General features: G+C 43.1%; 1 protein-coding gene across 4 annotated transcripts in view; it reads left to right on the plus strand.

The window, feature by feature from the left end:
* The first annotated feature begins 1961 nt into the window (after positions 1-1961).
* The window catches only part of mgaa (MAX dimerization protein MGA a), an 85818-nt gene continuing 67928 nt past the window's right edge, over positions 1962-19851 (plus strand). For 3 of the 4 annotated variants that reach the window (XM_020514676.2, XM_048599988.1, XM_048599987.1), the window contains exons 1-2: positions 1962-2568; positions 11304-12502. In XM_020514676.2, the coding sequence (XP_020370265.2) occupies positions 11376-12502 (1127 nt within the window). In that variant the 5' untranslated portion in view covers positions 1962-2568; positions 11304-11375. Of the gene's footprint in view, positions 2569-6268; positions 6355-11303; positions 12503-19851 lie in introns of those variants that run through there. The other variant, XM_048599986.1, reaches the window with a different exon arrangement.

Consider the following 19851-nt stretch of genomic DNA (forward strand, 5'->3'; position numbering starts at 1 on the left):
CCTCCTCAAACAGCACCTGGTCCGCTGTGGCAGAGTCTGCAGCTCCAGGATTGGACGATTCAACCTCCACACATCCCACCCCCAAGTGCAAGTTATCCTCAATCCTGAGGGACTGCAAAAGGAGAACTGCTATGCCTCATATGGCAACCCTGTCATGACAGAATGGTAGTAGTGTAAGGCAAGGACATTGCATTGTTCCAGAGATAAGAAAACCAAAATGGTACATTGTACTCCAGGTGTCTTCAGATCAAAACCTTAGAGTTGCATCTAACCTTTCTTACTCTTACCCTTTTTATAGATGAACATGACAAACATTTGCTTTCCTGATATATTCCTCATTTAGAATAAAACTTACAAAATTATAACTTATTCAATGATTGAAATATGTATGTTTGTGTACGTTTTGAGATCTATAATAGATTCCTTAAAACCAATTATATCACCATGGGTGAAGATTGAGTATTTTATAGCCACGGCTAAATCAACAACATTTGTTTGCGCAAAATATTGGTTTGATGGAATATGGATCTGATCGGCCTCTTTCGTATTGTTCCTTTTCACTATAACTGCCAATTGATAAAAAGTCAGAATGCAAACGTAGGTTTGTGCCGTGGAAATATCCTCACGAAAGGATAAATGACTTTTGGCGGAGAAGGTAAAACCCAGCATCAAGATCATCTCGTTTAATCACACACGGGCATCTCAAAAAGAAACATTCACGGTACATGACGCCTTTGACGGCCCCCCGACACGTCCCAACGTGCCGCTCGGAACAGCGATCACAAAGGAGTGGTCTACTTTATTATTTCAAGGTGGAAGAACATCGTTTGGCAAACGAAGGTGTGCATGCACACACGTCCCACTAAATGCATGGAAGTGGCTTGTGTGTAGGTGCTGGGCGCGGTCTGCCGTTTTGCTGCCTGGTGAAGGAGCAGCGTGAAGCGCTGAAATAAGTTTGTGGCAACGCTGCCAGGATTGTTCCAGCGCAAGTGCTTCCCACCCTGGTGCAAAACCCTCTTCCCCCAAACCAGCCGGTCTATCTGCTGGGGAGCGGAGGTGAAACGACTGGCATCCCCCACCAACATGGGGCTCCGTGCCCCTGCAGCGCTAATCTGTTGCAGAATTCTCCGGGATTGCTACATTTCGCCCCGGGGAGGGACACATGCGCACAAGGCCCCAACAATCCCTTTACGCCTCCTCCGTCCTCGAGGCACCGAGGTTCGCCCTGAACCCAGCGCCACCCCCCAAACAACCCCACCTCCGCGCACGCGCCTCATGGGCCGTGAAGGTCTCGGACCCATCCCAGGCCGCGCATGCGTGGCGGCGTGTATGCTGCGGGGCGTCGCGCGGGGGAAGGGGGAAAACGTCGGCGCAGGTACAGGCGCAGGAGCCGCCGCCACCGACCCGGCCCACGGCGCACGCGCGGTGCTGCCGCGAGCGTCAGTGCGCACGCATGTGTCGAGCCGTTAGGTCACACGCAGGGCTATGTGTTGGAGCGGAAGAAACATAAGTCACTGGTGGTGGGGGGTCGTGTCAACGGGACAGACGTGATAGTGTGGGGGTTTGGGGGAGGAGAGAGCGATGAGAAAACATAACACAGATTGAGGGGGTGGTTGCGATTAGTATTTTTCTCCCTCCCACCAAACCCGCTTCAGTTTCGCTCTCGGCGCGGTGTCGTGCGCGAAGGAGGTGAAGAAGCCCGGTGGGGGGCGGGGGGGGTGAGCCCACGGCGGGCGTGAGTGGGGGTGAGCCCACGGCGGGCGTGAGTGGGGGTGCGCCCAGAATTTTTGTTTCTCCCCGCACGCGCGCGGCCTCTCCCACCGGACTCCTCCACCTTCCCGAGGTGCAACGGTCGACGGGGGGGGGTGGCCGTAAGGGGAGAAAAATAAAGGAGGCCCGAGCACGTGACAGCGTGCCACAAGGCGGCGGCGGTGCCGCCAGCAGCAGCCGGACGACGGGGAGGGCCGGGAGCGGGGGGTGACATGAGAGCAGGGAAGTGCGGGGCGGCGAGATCAGGACAGGGCAGCCACCCGGGGGGAGAGGGCGTTGTAAAGCAAGCGTGAGATTAGAAAAGGGGAGAAGCGTGCGGGGTTGGGGTGCTGAAAAGGGAGGAAGTCAGCCATTAGGGAGGAGCTGCAGAAATTAGCACCTCAGTGGCAGCCGCGCTTCCATCGAGTCTTGGAAAGGGCAGGCTCGGCATGAGGGATATCCTCCCCCCACCTCCTCTTTCATGAGACGAGTCTTTTTTCTTCTTGGGTAATTGAGAGGGCAGGTTAAAGTAGGTGACATCGAAGGGGTGGATTGTCCCTGGCCTCGGCTCCACTCTGAAAGCCCACAGGCTGCAAGCAGTCAGGTTTTCTTGGGGGTGGTGGGTAAACATCGAGGCTCGGCCAGTAAAGCGGAGGTAGTGAAGTGCCATCGGCGGGAGAGGATTTCTTTTATTTTGTAGCCGTCTCGCCCGGTGCTCCAGGATCTTTCACCGGAGGAGGGGGGCGGGGGGCACGTTGGTGGAACTGGGCTGGCAGGACGCAGAGCTGAGCACCGGCCTCTCTCTCTCACGCGAAATGGGTAAGAAGGTCTGACTTTTAAACCTCAGCAACGCCTTGCTTTTTCAACTCCCGAATGTTTAAATGGTATGGAACGTGTTCAGCTTTCCGGTGTCAACATCGCCCGGGAGGAGGAGCCGGACTGCTTGTTTTCCCACTGGCGATTTCGTCCGGAGAGAACCGCCGGACAATAAAACCCATTTTTTTTTGTTATTGTTGTTGTTGATACCTCCCGTGCGCTTTTGCTTGTTAAGGCATGGCGGGAGTTTGCATTTCCTGCCGATTTGTTTTTTTTTTGTTAAAGCAGCGTGGTTTGTACCTGTAAATCGAGAGGCCTGTGGTTTGATCGGGGAGACCCTGGGTACCGCGGGATTGAAGTGCTCTGGGAAGGGGCCGAGGGGAGCTGGGCTTAAAGTGTGAAGCCCGCGATCTGAGCTGAGGCGGTTCTCTAGGACTAATGCGAACAGCAGCATCTTTCAATCTCGACACGTGTGGAATGGATCCACCCAGACCCGGGCTGGGACTCACAACAGCCCCAGGATAGCCTGGTTGGGAGAAGCGTTTCTCCCTCGCCCCAAATTCCCAATGTTTACAGTCCCGGGCAGGCTGCTATTGGCGGCGGGTTGGTTTGTTTGTTTCTGATCTGGGGACGGATTTCTCTCTTTCCCCGCCTCTCTCTTTTGCGGTTGACTAAACTCCGCTTGCCCGCATTCCTGTCTTTAAGTTGGAGTGTTTGCTCACCTAATGATTGAAAGGAGCAGGCGCTACTGCGAAGGGAGTTGAAGAAAATATTCCCGAATTAACAGGGTCACTGATGTGCCCCTTTGAGGAAAAGAACGAGATGGGGCTTACCCAACCGCCATGACTGTTAAATTGGAGGAGGTCGAGCCACTGACCCCAAGATTGGGCGTGTGACCTAGGCTCTAATGCCCATGGTTGACAGAAGAGATGTCATGAGCTCTGATTCCCATAATTGGCGTAAGGCAGTTCAGGGCTTCAAGTTGTTCTGGCCTCTGATCCAAACGGATTTGGGATGTGGGATATTCTGGTATTTCATCCCTAGGGTTTTGTGGTGTAGAATCTCCGGGTTTTGGGGTGTAAGATGTTCTGGTTAGTGAACCATGGGTTTTGATATAGGATGATCTGACCTCTAATCCCCAAGGTTTTGGTGGTGTGGAATGTTCTGGTCTCTGATAACCAGGGTTTTAGGAAATGGAATGTTCTGGTAATTGATTTTCACAGTTTTGGGATGGAGGATGTTCTGGTCTCTGATTCACTGGGATTTGAAATGTAGAATTTTATGGTTTTGAAATACTTGATACATTAGTTTTGATTTTCCAAAATTGAATAGATTCAGGGAAGGTTCCTTTTTAGATTGGAAAATAGCTAATATAACTCCTTTATTCGTATAGGGAGGGAGGCAGAAAGTGGGAAATGACAGGCCAGTTAGCTTAACTGTCATGTGCCAAATCTCAGAAGCTGTCATTAAAGATTTTATAATGGGCCCTTGATAAAGTTCAGGGTAATCAAGTAGAGCTAACGTCATCTTGTCAAAGGGAAATCATATTTAACAAATTTAAGTTTTTTAAAGAGGTAACTTGTGCTACAGATAAAGGGGACCAGTGGATGTACTGATTTGGATTTCCAGAAAACATTTGATGAGATGCCACATCAAAGGTTATTATGGAAAATGAAAGTTCATGGTGTAAAAAGTAACATACTTGGCATGGATAGAAGATTGGCTTGCTAACAGTAAGCAGACAGTAGGAGTAAGTGGATCTTTTTCAGAACAAGTGGTGTGTGCCGCAGAGTTCGGTGCTAAGCATCAACCGATTACACTTATTCAATGATTTGGATGATGGGTTCAAAGGTATGGTATTGAAGTTTGTTGATGGCACAGTTATTTAGGGAAGTGAGTTGTAAAGAGGATATAAGGAGCCTACAAAGGGATATAGATTAAGGGGGTTAGTTAGCTGTGGCTGAATGCTGGTGACGGATGCTAGAGTCTTGGTTCAATTTCTGCAGTTGTTCAGATTACCATGAAGGTCTCCTCTTCTCAACCACTCCCCTCACCTGAGGTTTGGTAACCGTAGGGTTAAACTATCACCAATTGTCTCTTTGTAATGAGAGAGCAACCCCATGGTCTGGTAGGACTGTGCCAGTGGGCAAAGATCTGGCAAATAGAGTATATTGTGGGAATGTGTGAAATTGTCTGTTTAGCAGAAAGAATAAAAAAGGAAGCATATTATCTAGATAGTGAGAAGTTACAGAGCTCTGAGATGCAGAAGGATCTGGGTGTCCTAGTGTATGAATCTCAGCAGGTTAGTATGCAGGAGCATCAAGTAATCAGGAAAGCTGATCTTATGGGTTATTGTGAGGAGAATTAAATGAGTAAAGAGGTTATGCTTCAGTTAAACATGAGCATTACGTAGTGTTGGTGAGACTGCATCGAGAATGCTGTTCAGTACTTGTACTTGTGGAAGGATGTTAATGAGTTGGAAGCAGTTCAGAGAAGGTTAACTAGACTACTACCTGGAATGAGTGGATTGCCTTATGAGTAAAGGCTAGACAGCCTAGGCCTATATTCTGTTGAGTTTTGAAGAGTCAGAGGTAACTTGATTGAAACGTAAGATCCTGAGGGACTTCACAAGGTGGATGTTGAAAGCATGTTTCCTCTTTTGGGAGAATCTAGAACTAGGGGCCATACTTTAAAAGTAGGGAGTGCCCATTGAAAATAGAGTTGAGGAAACATTTTTTTCTGAGGGTTGAAGGTCTTTGGAATTCCCTTCCTCAAAAGTGGATGTGGAATCTTTTAAATATTTTTTAAGGCTGAAATAGATTCTTGAATACAAAGTGGGGGAAAGATTATCAGGGATGTGCAGGAACGTTGAGTTGAGGTTAAAATCAGATCAGCCATGATCTTATTGAATGGAGGACAGGCTCAGAGGGCTGACTAGCCTGCTGTTATTCCTTGTTCATATTTTCGTGATCCACAGGATTTTGGCGTTCTGGTCTCTGATTCCTTTCTCCATGCTTCCCCGCCAACATTAACCACCCCCCCGCGCCACCTCACGCAGGTTTTGAGGATGTGGGATGTACTGTTTTCTGACCCCTGGGGTTTTGAGGATGTGGGATATTCTGGTCTCTGATCCTCCGGGGTTTTTGGGTGTAAGATGCTCTGGTCTCTGATCCCCCGGAGTTTTGATGTGAGATGCTCTGGCCTCTGATCCCCCGGGGTTTTGGGGTGTGAGATGCTCTGGTCTCTGATCCCTCCCGCCCCGCTGTTGATTCTCTTCCTGAGCGACAAACAATGAAGCTCAGTTCAGGGCTACTCGGCCTCGGTCCCTTACCCGCCGAAAGGAGCTCAGTGGGGCACGGTCGGGCTATCAAAGGTCCAAAGATCGGGGGGCCGAGATGAATGGAGGAAGGCGCCAAATCGGATCGGGGAGCTCGATTGAAGCGGTCTGAGGCGGCAACAACTCCCGTTCACGTGGTAGGGGAAAAAGGGTGATATCGGGTTGGTGATTGAATGTGTCCCGGCGGGGTACTTGCCACCGACCCAGCCTCAGTCCTTTTCGGTAACCGCCTGGTTCAACCAGCTCGTGGGCCCTTAAGGATCCGCAGACCCAAACTCTGCCTGTGCGAGACAGGATAAATCGAGCGCGGCATGATGTGTGCCGATTCAGACCCTACTCAATCAGTATGCTCTTTAGCGGCAGTGTACCTTCCATGTGTTTCCTGTGGTCCGTACAGGTTAATCAGACACTGCTGAACCAGGATTAATTGCTTTTGCACCGTGAATAATCAGGTATATGCAAATAGTATTTATACAGTTTGGAAGCAAGCAGGAATAAATATATTGCAGACGGAGACTGAATTATATATTGGGTAATTATGACATTTGTAGACGCAGGATTGGGCTGAATTGTGGCTTGTATATATATGTAGATAAAAAGTAAGCATTTGGAGGAACCACAGCAACAAAATCGACAACAACCTGCTCTTCTCAAGTTTATCTATTTACTTTGTAACTTTTATTACATCGTCCCAATATTTTGAAGTAACATACAAATACTTTCTGACATCTTTGCAACAGATAAATAAACTTTGGTTGCAGGAGTTTTTTTTATAACATCCCAAAACCCAAACTTACCTGTTTAAAACAATGCTTAATAGTTTGGAAAGTGGACATTAATCTGACTTTTATTATTATCATATGCATTTCATGCTTTATTACTAAGCATACTTGCAGTAATTGGGAAATGATTAAAATTGCATGTAAATTCATAGCATAAATGGAGTCTAACAATTTTGTTTAACAATAACTGAACTTTTGTACATCAGCACCTTTTTAATGTGTAAATGTTCTGAGGTACTGCATTGGATGTTTATAAGACAAATAAAATGAAATCAATCCAGGTGAGATAAGAATAGGTGTTTAAATTCTTTTTAAAAAAGAAACTGGATGCTGGAAATGTGAAATACACACACACAGAAATTGCTGGAGAAACTCAGCAAGGCTGGAACATCTGTGGAGATAAAAATGTTTGATCGTTTAAAGATCCTGTGACCCTTCTTCAGAAACAAAAACAGAAATCTCCAGAAAAACTCGGCAGGCCTGATAGTATCTGTGGAGAGAAATCGGAGTTAATGTTTTGGGTCCAATGACCCTTCTTCAGAACTGTTTTTTTTCCCTCCACATATGCTGCCAGACCTGTTGAGTTTCTCCAACAATTTCTGTTTTTGTTTGTTTAAATTCTTAGATTTTAAGAGGTTTGAAGGAGGAGAGAGGCAGAGACATTTTGGGAACCTGTTAGTGATAAGGCCTTGAAAGCTGAAGGCAAACCAGCCAATGGTGCAAAAATAAATTACGAATATGCAAGAGACCCAGAAATGGATCTCTATTTTTCGTTTTTGTGTAAGAAACTATATGAGATCTTTGTTTATTTTAAGTTTACAATAAGTAACCAGAAAGATTTTGCAAGAATTTATTTTCAATTTGTGTATAACTGAAAACATTTAGGAATGAGTTGCAGATTTGAACTTAATTTGGGGGGTGGAATCGAATGGTTTTGTCATATATGTAGAATTATAGATGCTTGGGAGAAATTTGCTGGAATCTGGGAGTTTTGGCTAGTTTCTGAGCAATCTTTGGATGATCATGACTGAAATATGGTGTCTAGTTGAGATAGATATACAAAATATAGATTCTGGAGTTAGGTGTGAAATTCAAACAATTTATAATTTCACTGCATAATTGATGATCATGGGCCATTTAAACCTTACTATGTTGCAGCTGCTCCAGCAGAGACAATCGTTGTACATTTCATTGGTGTGTGTACTGTTAATGTGCCAAGGCTACAATTTGTAACTTTCCTCATATATATGCGTATTTTTGTTAATATTTCAAATATAACATCTAGAAAATGGTTAGAAAATTGCATAACTTTTGCGATATTTGTAAACTTTGTTGAATTAAAATATCTGAGGTTGAAATTTTTCATATATCTGGATATTTTCAGAAAGTTTTATCACTTTGAAACACTGGTTGAATCAGATGATATTCTTTGAGTGTTAAACATAATTTCAGTATAGCTATGTTTTAACGGTCATGGAGGTTTTTGGTACATTCCAGTAGGGCAGTGTTTGCATTTGAGAGTTTTGTTTTGTTATAAGCCTGACTTCAGATGCTGCAAGTTCTGTGTCACTAATTGCTTGCGACCTGAAATGTGAATGGAGAATCTATTTTGGCTCAGGGTTAGAAAGTAATAAACACAAGCTAATTTATACTAATACCTTTTCTGATACTGGGGAGTAGTGTGTGCTCTTATTGAAGAGATGACTTACAGAGAGCTATTAATTACGCCATTTTGATGGACTTGGCAAGCACTTTGATACTGGATGTTTTTATTATATATAAATTGAAGTTCTGGAGTAACTTACCAGGTGTAGCAGCATCTGTGGAAACAGTTAATTTTTCAAGTAAAATATGACTTCTTTGGAACTGAAGAGAAAAACAGAAAAGTGATATGGTTTATACTGTAGAAAAAGGAGGGGAGGTGCAAGTGGAATAGAAGGAATAAAATTGGAGGGTGAGCAAGATTAGAGAGCATAGATGTTACAAATAAAAGGAGTGATAATGGGCGGAGTAATAAAACAGATCAGAAGTTAATGAGGTTGTCGAACTCTGTTGAATCAGCCAGTTTACAGCCTTCTGAAGTGGAAAATGGTGCTGTCCCTCAGCTTTCATTGGGTACTGCTGCAGTGGACCTAGGTCAGAAATTACAACACAAAAGCAAGATGGTGTATCAAAATAGCAAGTGGCCAGAAGGTTGGGATCATTCTTGAAAATTGAGTGAGTTTTGCGAAGCAGTCATCTGATCATCGTTTGGTCTCGACAGTGTACCATACTGTGAGCAATGAATACAGAATCCTTACCTGGATGCATTGTTTGAGGCTCTGGACAGTGGAGGTAAAGGGGCATGTGTTACACATGCTGCAATTGCATGGAAAGGTTGTTATGTCAGGGGGGTGAGGTGTTGCGATGACAGAGGAGAGAACCATGGTGTCAGGAAGGGAATGGTCCCTTCAGATTGTTGACAGGGGAGGGGAAGTTGCTTTTAAAAAGCGGCTTCATGTTAATGACGGTGGGAATGGTGGAGGATAATGCTTTGAATATGAAGACTGGATGAAAAGTGAGGTCAGGGAGGGAAGGGAAGGGGTGAGAGCAGAAATGCTGTAAATGGTTCAGGTACAGTAGAAGGCCTTGTCACTCTCGGGCATCCTTTGTTCAGGAAAAAGAAAGATATGATGGAAGCACAATTGTAGAATGTGGTATCATTGCAGCAGTTGCAATGGTGAGTGGAATTCTTACAGGAAGCCGGGTGTGAGGAAGTATAGCGAGGTAGGTGTGGGAGTCAGTGGGTTTGTAATGAAACTCGTGAACAGCCTATCCTTGAAATACAGACAGACACGAAAGAAGGGAAGAGTCTAAGATGAAACATGTGAAGGTAATAAGAGTGGAAATTGGAAGCACAGTTGATTTATTTTTTGCCAGTTCCAGATAAGAACGGAAAGTGGCACCAATTCAGTCATTGACTTACTGGGTAAAAAGAGTTGTGAGAGAGGGCCTGAGTAGGACTGCAACAAGGAATGTTTCACAAACCCCACAGGGGGCCAATGTGTGTGTCCATGGCTATGCCTTTATTTGGATGAAGTGAGATAAGTTAGAGGAGAAATGGTTTGAGAGAACAAATTCAGCTAGGCAGGCGAGGCAGTGTGATGGATGAGTGCAGATCAAATCTCCATACCGGGAAGAATCGGAGAGCCCTCAAAATGCCATTGTAGGGATAGGGCTGTAGTGATTGGATTTTCATTGTGAAGAGGAGTTGGTTAGGACCAGGAAACTGGAAACTGTTGGAAACATGTTGTAGGGTATCAGAAGCATCTCAAATATATGTGGGAAGAGACTGGACAAGGGAAGGAAAAACAGTCAAGTTCAGAAGAAGTAAATCCAGTGGGGCAGGGGCTGGAAGAAATGATAGGTCTGCCAGGACTTTTGTTTGTGGAATCTTTCCATGTTATTCCCTAGTTACAGGGCCTTCAGACTAGTTGATGTTCAACATTGGCTTGTTGGCTTCTGTGTGACTTTTTAGCGCACTGGGTTTGTTTGTTTTGTCACACATTGTCATGGTTCAAGGAGCACACTGGGGAATTTTAAATACTGGGCATCTGACATCCTGCTTTACGGATCCAGTAGACGTCAGGGAACTTAATCAGGAACAAAGAACAAAGAAAATTACAGCACAGGAACAGGCCCTTCGGCCCTCCAAGCCTGCGCCGATCCAGATACTCTATCTAAACCTGTCACCTATTTTCCAAGGATCTGTATCCCTCTGCTCCCTGTCCATAGATACATCTTAAATGATGCTGTTGTGCCCGCCTCTACCACCTCTGCTGGCAATGCGTTCCAGGCACCCACCACCCTCTGCGTAAAGAACTTTCCACGCATATCTCCTTTAAACTTTTCCCCCTTCACCTTGAAATCGTGACCCCTAGTAATTGAGTCCCCCACTCTGGGGGTGGGGAAAGCTTCTTACTGTCCACCCTATCTATACCTCTCATGATTTTGTAGACCTCAATCAGGTACCCCCTCAATCTCCATCTTTCTAATGTAAATAATCCTAATCTACTCAACTGTTCTTCATAGCTAGTGCCCTCCATACCAGGCAACATCCTAGTGAACCTCCTGTGCACCCTCTCCAAAGCATTCACATCCTTTTGGTAATGTGGCGACCCAAACTGTACGCAGTATTCCAAATGTGGTCGAATCAAAGTCCTATACAACTGTAACATGACCTGCCAATTCTTGTACTCAATACCTGTCCGATGAATGAAAGCATGCCGTATGCCTTCTTGACCACTCTATCGACCTGCGTTGCCACCTTCAGGGTACAATGGACCTGAACACCCAGATCTCTCTCTGATCCATATCAGATCCATATCAGAAAAATGGATGCAACCAAAGAATATGCAGGCAACATACACCGACAACTTTTCACACCTTAACCTGGAAGGTTCCCATTTAGTATCAAGATTCACTGTATGGCAACTGATGAACGTTAACTTGAGCTGAGAGTTTGAGTTCTTTGGAAACATGGGATTGTGATCTGCCGCCATTGGATACAGAGAAATTAGGAATGAGTCCCTGATGGAATTTTGTTTGATGCTGTAAATATTTTTGTTTGTATCTTACAGGGTGGTAGATGGGCCTCTCTTGACGACAGGTTTGGATATCTGTTTTTCTCTCTCTCTCTTGTTCTGTCTCGGATGAGTTTTGACCTCCAAAACAATATGGAGAAACAGCAGTTAGTATATACAAAACAGGAGACCAACACCTCCCCAAACTCAGGCACTCCCGCTGCATATTTTGTCATTCTCAAGCAGGCACCTGGCAGTGGCGGCACTGAGCGTAGTATGTTGGTGGCTAAACAAGAACTTGGGGGTGTCCTAGAAAAAAGAAACAAATTGGGACCAGGGAGTGTTCAGCACCCATTCGAATGCCGCTCTGGAAATGTCTGTGTCACGTTGGAGAATCAGGAGATGTGGAGTCAGTTTTATAAACGTGGCACAGAGATGATCTTAACAAAACATGGCCGGCGCATGTTTCCAAATTGTAAATTCTGCATATCGGGGCTCGACTCTTCACGGAAGTACATCCTAGTGATGGATATTGCTCCTGTTGACAACCATCGCTACAAATGGAATGGGCGCTGGTGGGAAGTAAATGGCAAAGCAGAACCACATGTGCTTGGCAGAGTGTACATTCATCCCAATTCCCCTTCCAGTGGGAGCTACTGGATGAGACAGCCCATCTCCTTTTATAAACTGAAACTTACCAACAATACTCTAGACCAGGAAGGTCATATAATCCTACATTCCATGCATCGGTACCTACCACGCTTGCATGTTATTCCTACCGACAAACCCACTGATGTAATTCCTCTCAATGGCCCAAATGTACTCACCTTCACTTTCCCACAGACCGAGTTTGTGGCTGTGACTGCTTATCAGAACATAAAGATCACGCAACTGAAGATTGACTTCAATCCATTCGCAAAGGGCTTTCGGGATGATGGGCTGAACAGTAGGCCCATGCGGGAGTTGAGACACCGAAGCAATGAATCAACAGATGGAGGTTGCAGTGATGATTCTGCTTCTTCCAGAAGTGCGATAATAGACTCCAGTAGACACTACAAAATTAAAAGTGAGGAGCAATCTGAAACTCATTCCAGGCACAGGAAGATGCAAGGTGACGTTTGTGCATCTCCAGCTGCAAGTTTTGATGGGGAATTGTATAACACTGATGAAGAGGAAGGGTGCCTAGAAGCTGAGATACCAGGAGCAAGTGAATTTGATTCAAGAATGGGCATGAGGCAGAAGAGATCAACTGAAAGGTAAGCAAAGGCTTTGTAAGAACAACAAATCTGCAATACCTCTTTATTTTGACGTTTACTTGTTCAAAGCTGTCTATCTCACGACAGCACCATGACCCCTTTTCATTTTATACAAGCATTAAAAATCTGTCTCCTTTTCAGACAGTAAGAAGCACTTTTTTTAATGTTCAAGTAGCTGCTTATTGTCTGTAATGTTCAGATAGTTTGCTTTTTCTTTGCTTCAGCATAATTTGTACTTGCCAACATGAAAAAAATTTCCTTAGCCCATTTCTTTGCCAAACATGTTTATGAGAATAACAAACAGGTTAAATGTGTTGTCAAAGGTGCATCAACGCTCTCCCAAACTTAACCTCAAAGTTTTAAACAGAAACCAAAGAACTATGAATGCTGGAAATCAGAAACACAAACAGAAATTGCTGGAGAAACTCAGCAGGTCTGGCAGCATCTATGGAGAGGAAACAGTTAACATTTCGAGTCCAGTGACCCTTCTTAAGAACCAATTTCTGTTTTTATTTCTAACCTCAAAGTACCTCCACTATAATAGTGTGACAGTTCCAGTTTTGGTCTGGGTTTTGTGGCTTTACAAATCATTATGCTAAATTATTTTAATCTGCATGTATTCCTGTTGTGAACTAGATTTTAGAGTTCTCAACTTGTTTTGCTAGGCCCATTACAAGAGAGAAGATCTAATTCTCCATGACGGCATGAGATTTCAACAGGAGAAGGATAGTGTCTCGATCCATTGGGCTATTAAGTCTCATGACACCCATCATGTTTCTTTGCACTATTGTGAAAGAGGTTAGCTGGGAACGTTTAACAAAAAGATAGACCTGTTAATAGAGTGCAAGTCAAATATGTGGTGGATTGGAAAGTAGCAGTATTGCTTGGTGTATGAGATGTTTGTCAGTGTAATTGATAGCAAATGTAGCCCATTTCAGAGTTACTGTGTTCATGTTTTCAGGATGGCTCTATTAAATAGTAAACATCTATCTTAACTTTAGTTTCAGAACATTGAAATTTTCATGTTTGGTATATAATGCTGAGCAGTTGTTAGTCTGAGGTGGTATTGCCACTCCTGTTGAATTTGTTGCTTTTTAGTAGCTAGAAATAGCACATTGTATCACTTTCTTGAGAAGTTGAGTAAAGTCGAAACAGAGCAGCTCATAAGCAGTATGGTTTACCTGTCAACTTCTGTATATTTTGTTATAACCTGTTGCCCTGCCTCAACAGGATGTTTAGTTGAATACTATTAAACCAATTCGTGAATGGCGCCTGGAAAGTTTTTAACCTTTTGACAAGCAACACTCATGGAATTTAAATTCTCTGTTAAGCAAGCGTATTTCAGATGTATTTGACCCTAATAATTTTCCTTCAACCTAGATTGCTTTCACTTGATAGTGTCACTTAATTTCAGTTTTCAAGGCTAGTGAATTCCAGGCCCTTCTCTTTATTGGCAGGTGGATAAGATCATGTGTCTGAAGTTTTGCCTAACTGTTGTTCAACTTTTCATAGGAAGGGAGTACTACTATATTTGCATGCAGCAAAGATAGAATAAAAACTATTTCAGATAAGAAGTAAAATAATTGTTTGCCACAAGAAGTTACTTTTATGTACACTAACTAAAAAGCAAACGGTACAATAGAACATGACACCGGATATATTACCTACCAGTGATATTTGGTGACCACTTTACATATGTAGTGCTCTTTGTGGGTTTATATTGTTCCATACTGGAAAGCTAGTTGTTGAAGGCTAGTACTGGACCCACTTTTTACACAATCTTGTATTTATTTACAAAATGGAACCTTACAAGCATGAATCTTCTAACAGCACCATCCTGCAGTTTCAGTGTAAGGACCAGCTGAAACAAAATCACTAATTGTGAAACTCTAGTTAATGCCTTCCACCTGCATATAATTAAGCACATTCATATACATTTAAGAAATGTGTGGCAGATTCTCAGCATTCCTGTGTAGATGCTTGAAATCACTTGTATACTTTTGCTGAGCACTTTACCTTATTCATTGAAAACAATTCAATAAGTGCTTGGTAACTGTGGTGCTCCAAGTTGGTTGTTACTGGCCAGGGAATCACTTTGTTCAATGTTTTATTGCTATTTCAGTACACCACAGTATTGACTTAATTTGTTTGTGGTCCTTCAAGTCTTCTGGAAACAATCTGGTTCTGCTTGAAGTTTTTTTTACCATTGGTGATTTCAACTTAAAAATACTCCATGTTTGCTTTATTTAGCTTAATGTCTGTCTTCACCATGCATACTCCGCATGGTCATCTCTTGATTGTGTAATCTCTGGAGGTTCTGCCTCATCCAAAACCTGTCTTCATTGAAACCATCTCTAATCACTACATGATTTCTCTTAGTGTTCATATCGTCTTACCTTCTTTAAATGGATCTAAAATCATGTTCCTCCCTGAAATAAAATACGGCTGTTTTGTCGGAACTGTCTAAAAATCAAAATGTCTTCTCTTCAGACATTTAACTCAATTTGATATCTGCCACTTCAAGAGCTCCTATCATTCTGCTTTTGGTGTTCTTCTCCGAATGGGAGATGGTATGAAAATGAATTATTACAATTCTTCTTTGTGTGCCCATCAGAAAATCAGAAAACTGCCGATTGGAACACTCCTCTGTTTGTTCACTTCAGGATCTAATTTTCTGAATCCAGACTGTGGATCAGATTTTGCAGTCAGTGGTGAAGGCATGGTAGTCACTACTGTCCTTGAAGAAAACTATCTACAAAGGTTTAGAGGGGTCACGAGTGTTGACTTGCCCATATTCCAATTTGAATTTCGATATGAGGTTAAAATAAGGGAACAGTGTAGCATCATCAAGTAAGTTGAGCAGCCAATCAGATTCAATAATTCATAAAGCAAATGAGAAACTATATATCAATTTGATTTATTAATTTTACAAGGAAAGAAAGTAAAGATTGGACATATGGGATTAAAGTGGATGTGAAATATCAAACATTGAAAATGTTTAAAGACTTCTGGACAAATAATGGCATTCTACTTTTACACTTTTAGTTTGGGAGGGAGGGTTAGAAAAAGTGTTCATAAATTATGGCTGGGTATACTGTTTAAAGATTCAGCTCCATCTCAAACAACAATGTTTAGAATTTTCAATGGTTTCTTTGAGAATGGTGTGAAAGGTTCATGACAAACCAGCAAATCTATCTTGATTGTATTTATGAAGACTACATCATTGCACCCTGTGGAGAAGCAGAATCCATATGCATATGTAGACACTGGAGGTTGTTTGTTTTACATAGTTTAATGCCATTATGAACATTCTGGGCCTATCACTTGCATTCTTCGTCCTCCATTTTCATGCTGTTTAGGGTGTTTCAGGCAGCTTAGAATGCTGTAGGATCCTCGCTGAGTTCTCATCGTTTACTGTTTTAATTTTCTGCCTTGCTGTCATATGAGCTTCTCTGACCTCAAACATTTGCTGTTTTCCAATGAAGTTCAATGTAAGCTTGTGGAACAGCATCTCATCTTTCAGTTAGGCACTTTATAGCTCAACATTTTCAGACTTTAACATCTCTCAATTTTATTTCAATTTTCATTACGGAATAAATTTTGCTCTTGTTTTTCACTACTTTTGGTTTCAGAAAATAGTTATTCTGTATTCATATCTCCTCTAGATGCATCCTTTGTTTCTTTGTCTCACCATAGCCTCTTCTAATTAAGTGCCACCAGCCCTTGTTAGTTCCTAGGAGCAGAAAGGCTGACATTTCGGGCCTAGACCCTTATGAAGGGCCTTTCTGCTCCTATGATGCTGCTTGGCCTGCTGTGTTCATCCAGCTCTGCACCTTGTTGTCTCGGATTCTCCAGCATCTGCAGTTCCTACTATGTCTTGTTAGTTCCTCTTCCCTGTCCTCTAACCTATTCAGTATTTTCTGGCTTTATTTCAGATTTCTAATATCCACAGTACTGTGCTTTTGTCTAGCTTTCTGTTCTGTTCTCACTGGCCTCCTGTGATCACTTTTTTTTTCTGATTCCCGCAATACTTCCTCCTCAATCCACCCCGCCCAACCTCAATTTGTACTTCAGCCGTCAAAGGATTATCTTGAGGATGTGGACTGTCTTTTCAGCTTCCACCCCTCCTTTTGTTTATCTCCCACTCTGGTACTCCCTCATTGTTCTTTTGAATCTTAATCCTTAATCTGTGGGATCCAGCAATCTATCTTAAGCCACGAGTTAGTTTTTTGTGCAACACTTCTTCAGACTGCTCTTCACTTGCTGCAACCTTAACAAATTGAGAGTAATGTATCTAAGTTGTGGGAATGTAAGCAGTGAGGAGGACAAGAGGTTACAAAGATTACACAGACAAGGTAGATTGGTGAACAACAAGGTAGCAGATGGAGTATAATGTGCAGAAGTGCAAAAGTGTTCATTTTGGTGATAAGCATATAAAAGCAGAATATTTTTGTTTAAAAGCCCTGAAACTTGGGAAAAGTTGATGTTCACGAGGATGAACTTGTGCAAGATATACATGTGGTTACCATGCAGATAATGCAAGCAGCTGGGAAGACAAATGGCGTGATATCCTTTGCTGTAAGGAGGTTTGAATACAGGAATTAAGATTTTGGTCAATAGTGTCAAACTTTGAGACCCACACTTAGAGTACTGTGCATAGTTTTGGACTCCAGATATACTTATATTAGAGGGAATACCATAAAGATATGCCATAATTGGAAACAAATGCTGGAGATCACAGTCGGTCAGGCAGCATCTATGGAGAGAGAGAGAAAGCTAACCTTTCGAGCCTAGATGACTCTTCTTCAGAGCACTCGAGACGTTACCTTACGCTCTCTCCATGAATGCTATGTGACCCGCTGTTATCTCCCAAGTTTTCAGTACGGATTCCAGCATCTGCTGTAATTTGCTTCTACATTGTTTGATATATTGGTTTTGAGAGGCTGAGTACTTTGTGTCTATATTCAATGGAGTTTAAAAGAATTCAAGTTGATTTCATTGAAACATAGAAGATTCTGGAGGATCATGACATTAGGGGTAGACACTGAAAGGTTGTTTTCCCAGATAGGGGTGTGTAGACAATACATTCTTGGGATAAGAGGATGATCAGTTAGGATTCTAACAAGAAATTTCTTCACTTCAAATCTTCCACTGCTGGGACTATCATTCTGCTCAAATTTTAACCCATTGCTTTATCACTTGACCAGGATTGGAATGTTTCAACATCAAACTCACTCGCTCCCTCAGTCCCTGAATGGGAGCTATGTGCTCTAGAATTCGAACTAATGGACATTCTTAAAGCAGTTAGACCATAAGACGTAAGAGTAGATGTATGCCATTCAGCCCATTGCAGCTGCTCTGCTATTCAATAAGATCATGGCTAATCTGGTCTTCAACTCCCCTTTTCTACCTTTTCCCCTTAATCTTTGATTCCCTTTATGATTAACAATCTGTCTATCACAGCCTGGAATGTACATAATTATCCAGTGTCTACAGCCTTCTGTTGTGAAAAGTTCCACAGGTTCGTCGCTATCCGAAAAATATCCTCCTTGTCTTCACAGAAGAAGTGGCTCATTTAGGACAATGTTGCCTTCTGGTCCTCGACTGCCCCACAAGTAGGGAGCAACTTTTCCATATCTACCCTGTCAAGTCCCCTAAGAATCTTCTTTGATTAATGAAGTTCACTACTCCCTTTTCTAAACTCCACCGAGTGCAGTCCCAATCTACTCAACCTTTCCTCAAGACAGTCCCTCCACACCCAAGATCAACCTAGTGATCCTAATGCAGTACATCTTACCTTAGATAAGTGGACCAGAACTGTGAACAGTATTCCACCTGTGGTCTGACTAGTGCTTTGTGTAGTTTTAGCCAGACCGCTATATTTTTATACTCCGGTCTCTTTGAAATAAAGGCCAACATTTTTATTTACCTTTTCCTATTACCTGCTGAACATGTATGCCAGCTCCCCTCCCCACATAGTCCTTGCAGGCTCCATCCTCCCCATCCACCCCTCCCCCTCCTCCCCCCCTCTACATAATGGCATTATAAATAGATCACACTGCATAGAACCTTTGTGCTAGAAAGCAGTGAAGAGAATAGAAGCCTCCTTCATTTTGGGAACTGGCCTTGTATATTGCACTGGAATGCTAACTGAAGGATGGAATGAACGCAAGCCTGGCAGAAGATTTATTTTTGTGGGAGTACAGGCTGTATTGCAAAGTTGAAAGGAGAACCAAATGAAGAATTGAAAAACTAACATGTCATAGAGTCCTAGAGATGTACAGCACAGAAACAGACCCTTCAGGCCAACTCGTCCATGCCGACCAGATATTCTAAATTAGTATAGTCCATTTGCCAGCATTTGGCCCATATCCCTGTAAACCCTTTGTGTTCATATACGCATCCAGATGCTTTTTAAATGTTGTTCTGGCAGCTTATTCCATGTACGCACCTTCTATGTGAAAAAAGTTGCCCCTTATGTCCCTTTTAAATCTTTCCCCTCTCACCTTAAACCTATGCCCTCTAGTTTTGGACCCTTCCACCCACCCTGGGGTAAAGACCTTGTCCAATTACCCTATCCGTTCCCCTTATGATTTTATAAACATCAAAGGTCACCCCTCAGCCTCCAATACTCCAGGGAAAATATCCCCAGCTTATTCAGTCTCTTCCTATAGGTCAAACCCTCCAATCCTGGCAACATCCTTGTAAATCTTTTCTGAACCCTTTCCAGTTTCACAACAACCTTCCTAAAGCAGGGAGACCAGAACTGCACACAGCATTCCAAATGTGGCCTAACCAATGTCCTGCAGAGCCACAACAAGACCTCTGAAGAAAATAGTGGGAGATGGGGTGAGGTAAAAAACAATGCTGCGTAGATTTGGGAAGAATAAGATGGTGAGGGAAGTTTGAGGCAGGGATGCATAATGAAAAGTTGAAAAGCAAGAGGTATCCCAGGGAAAGGTCAGCCCTGCGCAGGAGACACGTAGGGCAAGGCCAAGTAAGTGAGACTGAGGGGAAAAAAGCAGGAAGATGTTATGGAATTGGAGATGTAATATGACTACAGCTTCTGAGAGGCTGAATAAGAGAAATTGGGGCAGTGATGGAGATGACAATAACAATTTTTAAAGAGAACTAACAATCTGAGTCCGCAAATTTCTTGTGAAAATAGTATGAAAGGGAAGATTGTAGCTAGACTAAGTTGGAGACACCACTGGGTTAAATCTGAAAATATATTGTGACATGCAATTTTCTGCAGAAAAATTCTCATAATAAATATTGTAACTTTCGCATTAAGCAATGATCTGCAGCTGCCAGGTGCCCACTCCAACTTGTGTTTTGAAAATTTGTGT

This window comes from Rhincodon typus, chromosome 8 (genome assembly GCF_021869965.1).
Source record: "Rhincodon typus isolate 14 chromosome 8, sRhiTyp1.1, whole genome shotgun sequence".
In the NCBI taxonomy this organism is placed as follows: domain Eukaryota; kingdom Metazoa; phylum Chordata; class Chondrichthyes; order Orectolobiformes; family Rhincodontidae; genus Rhincodon; species Rhincodon typus.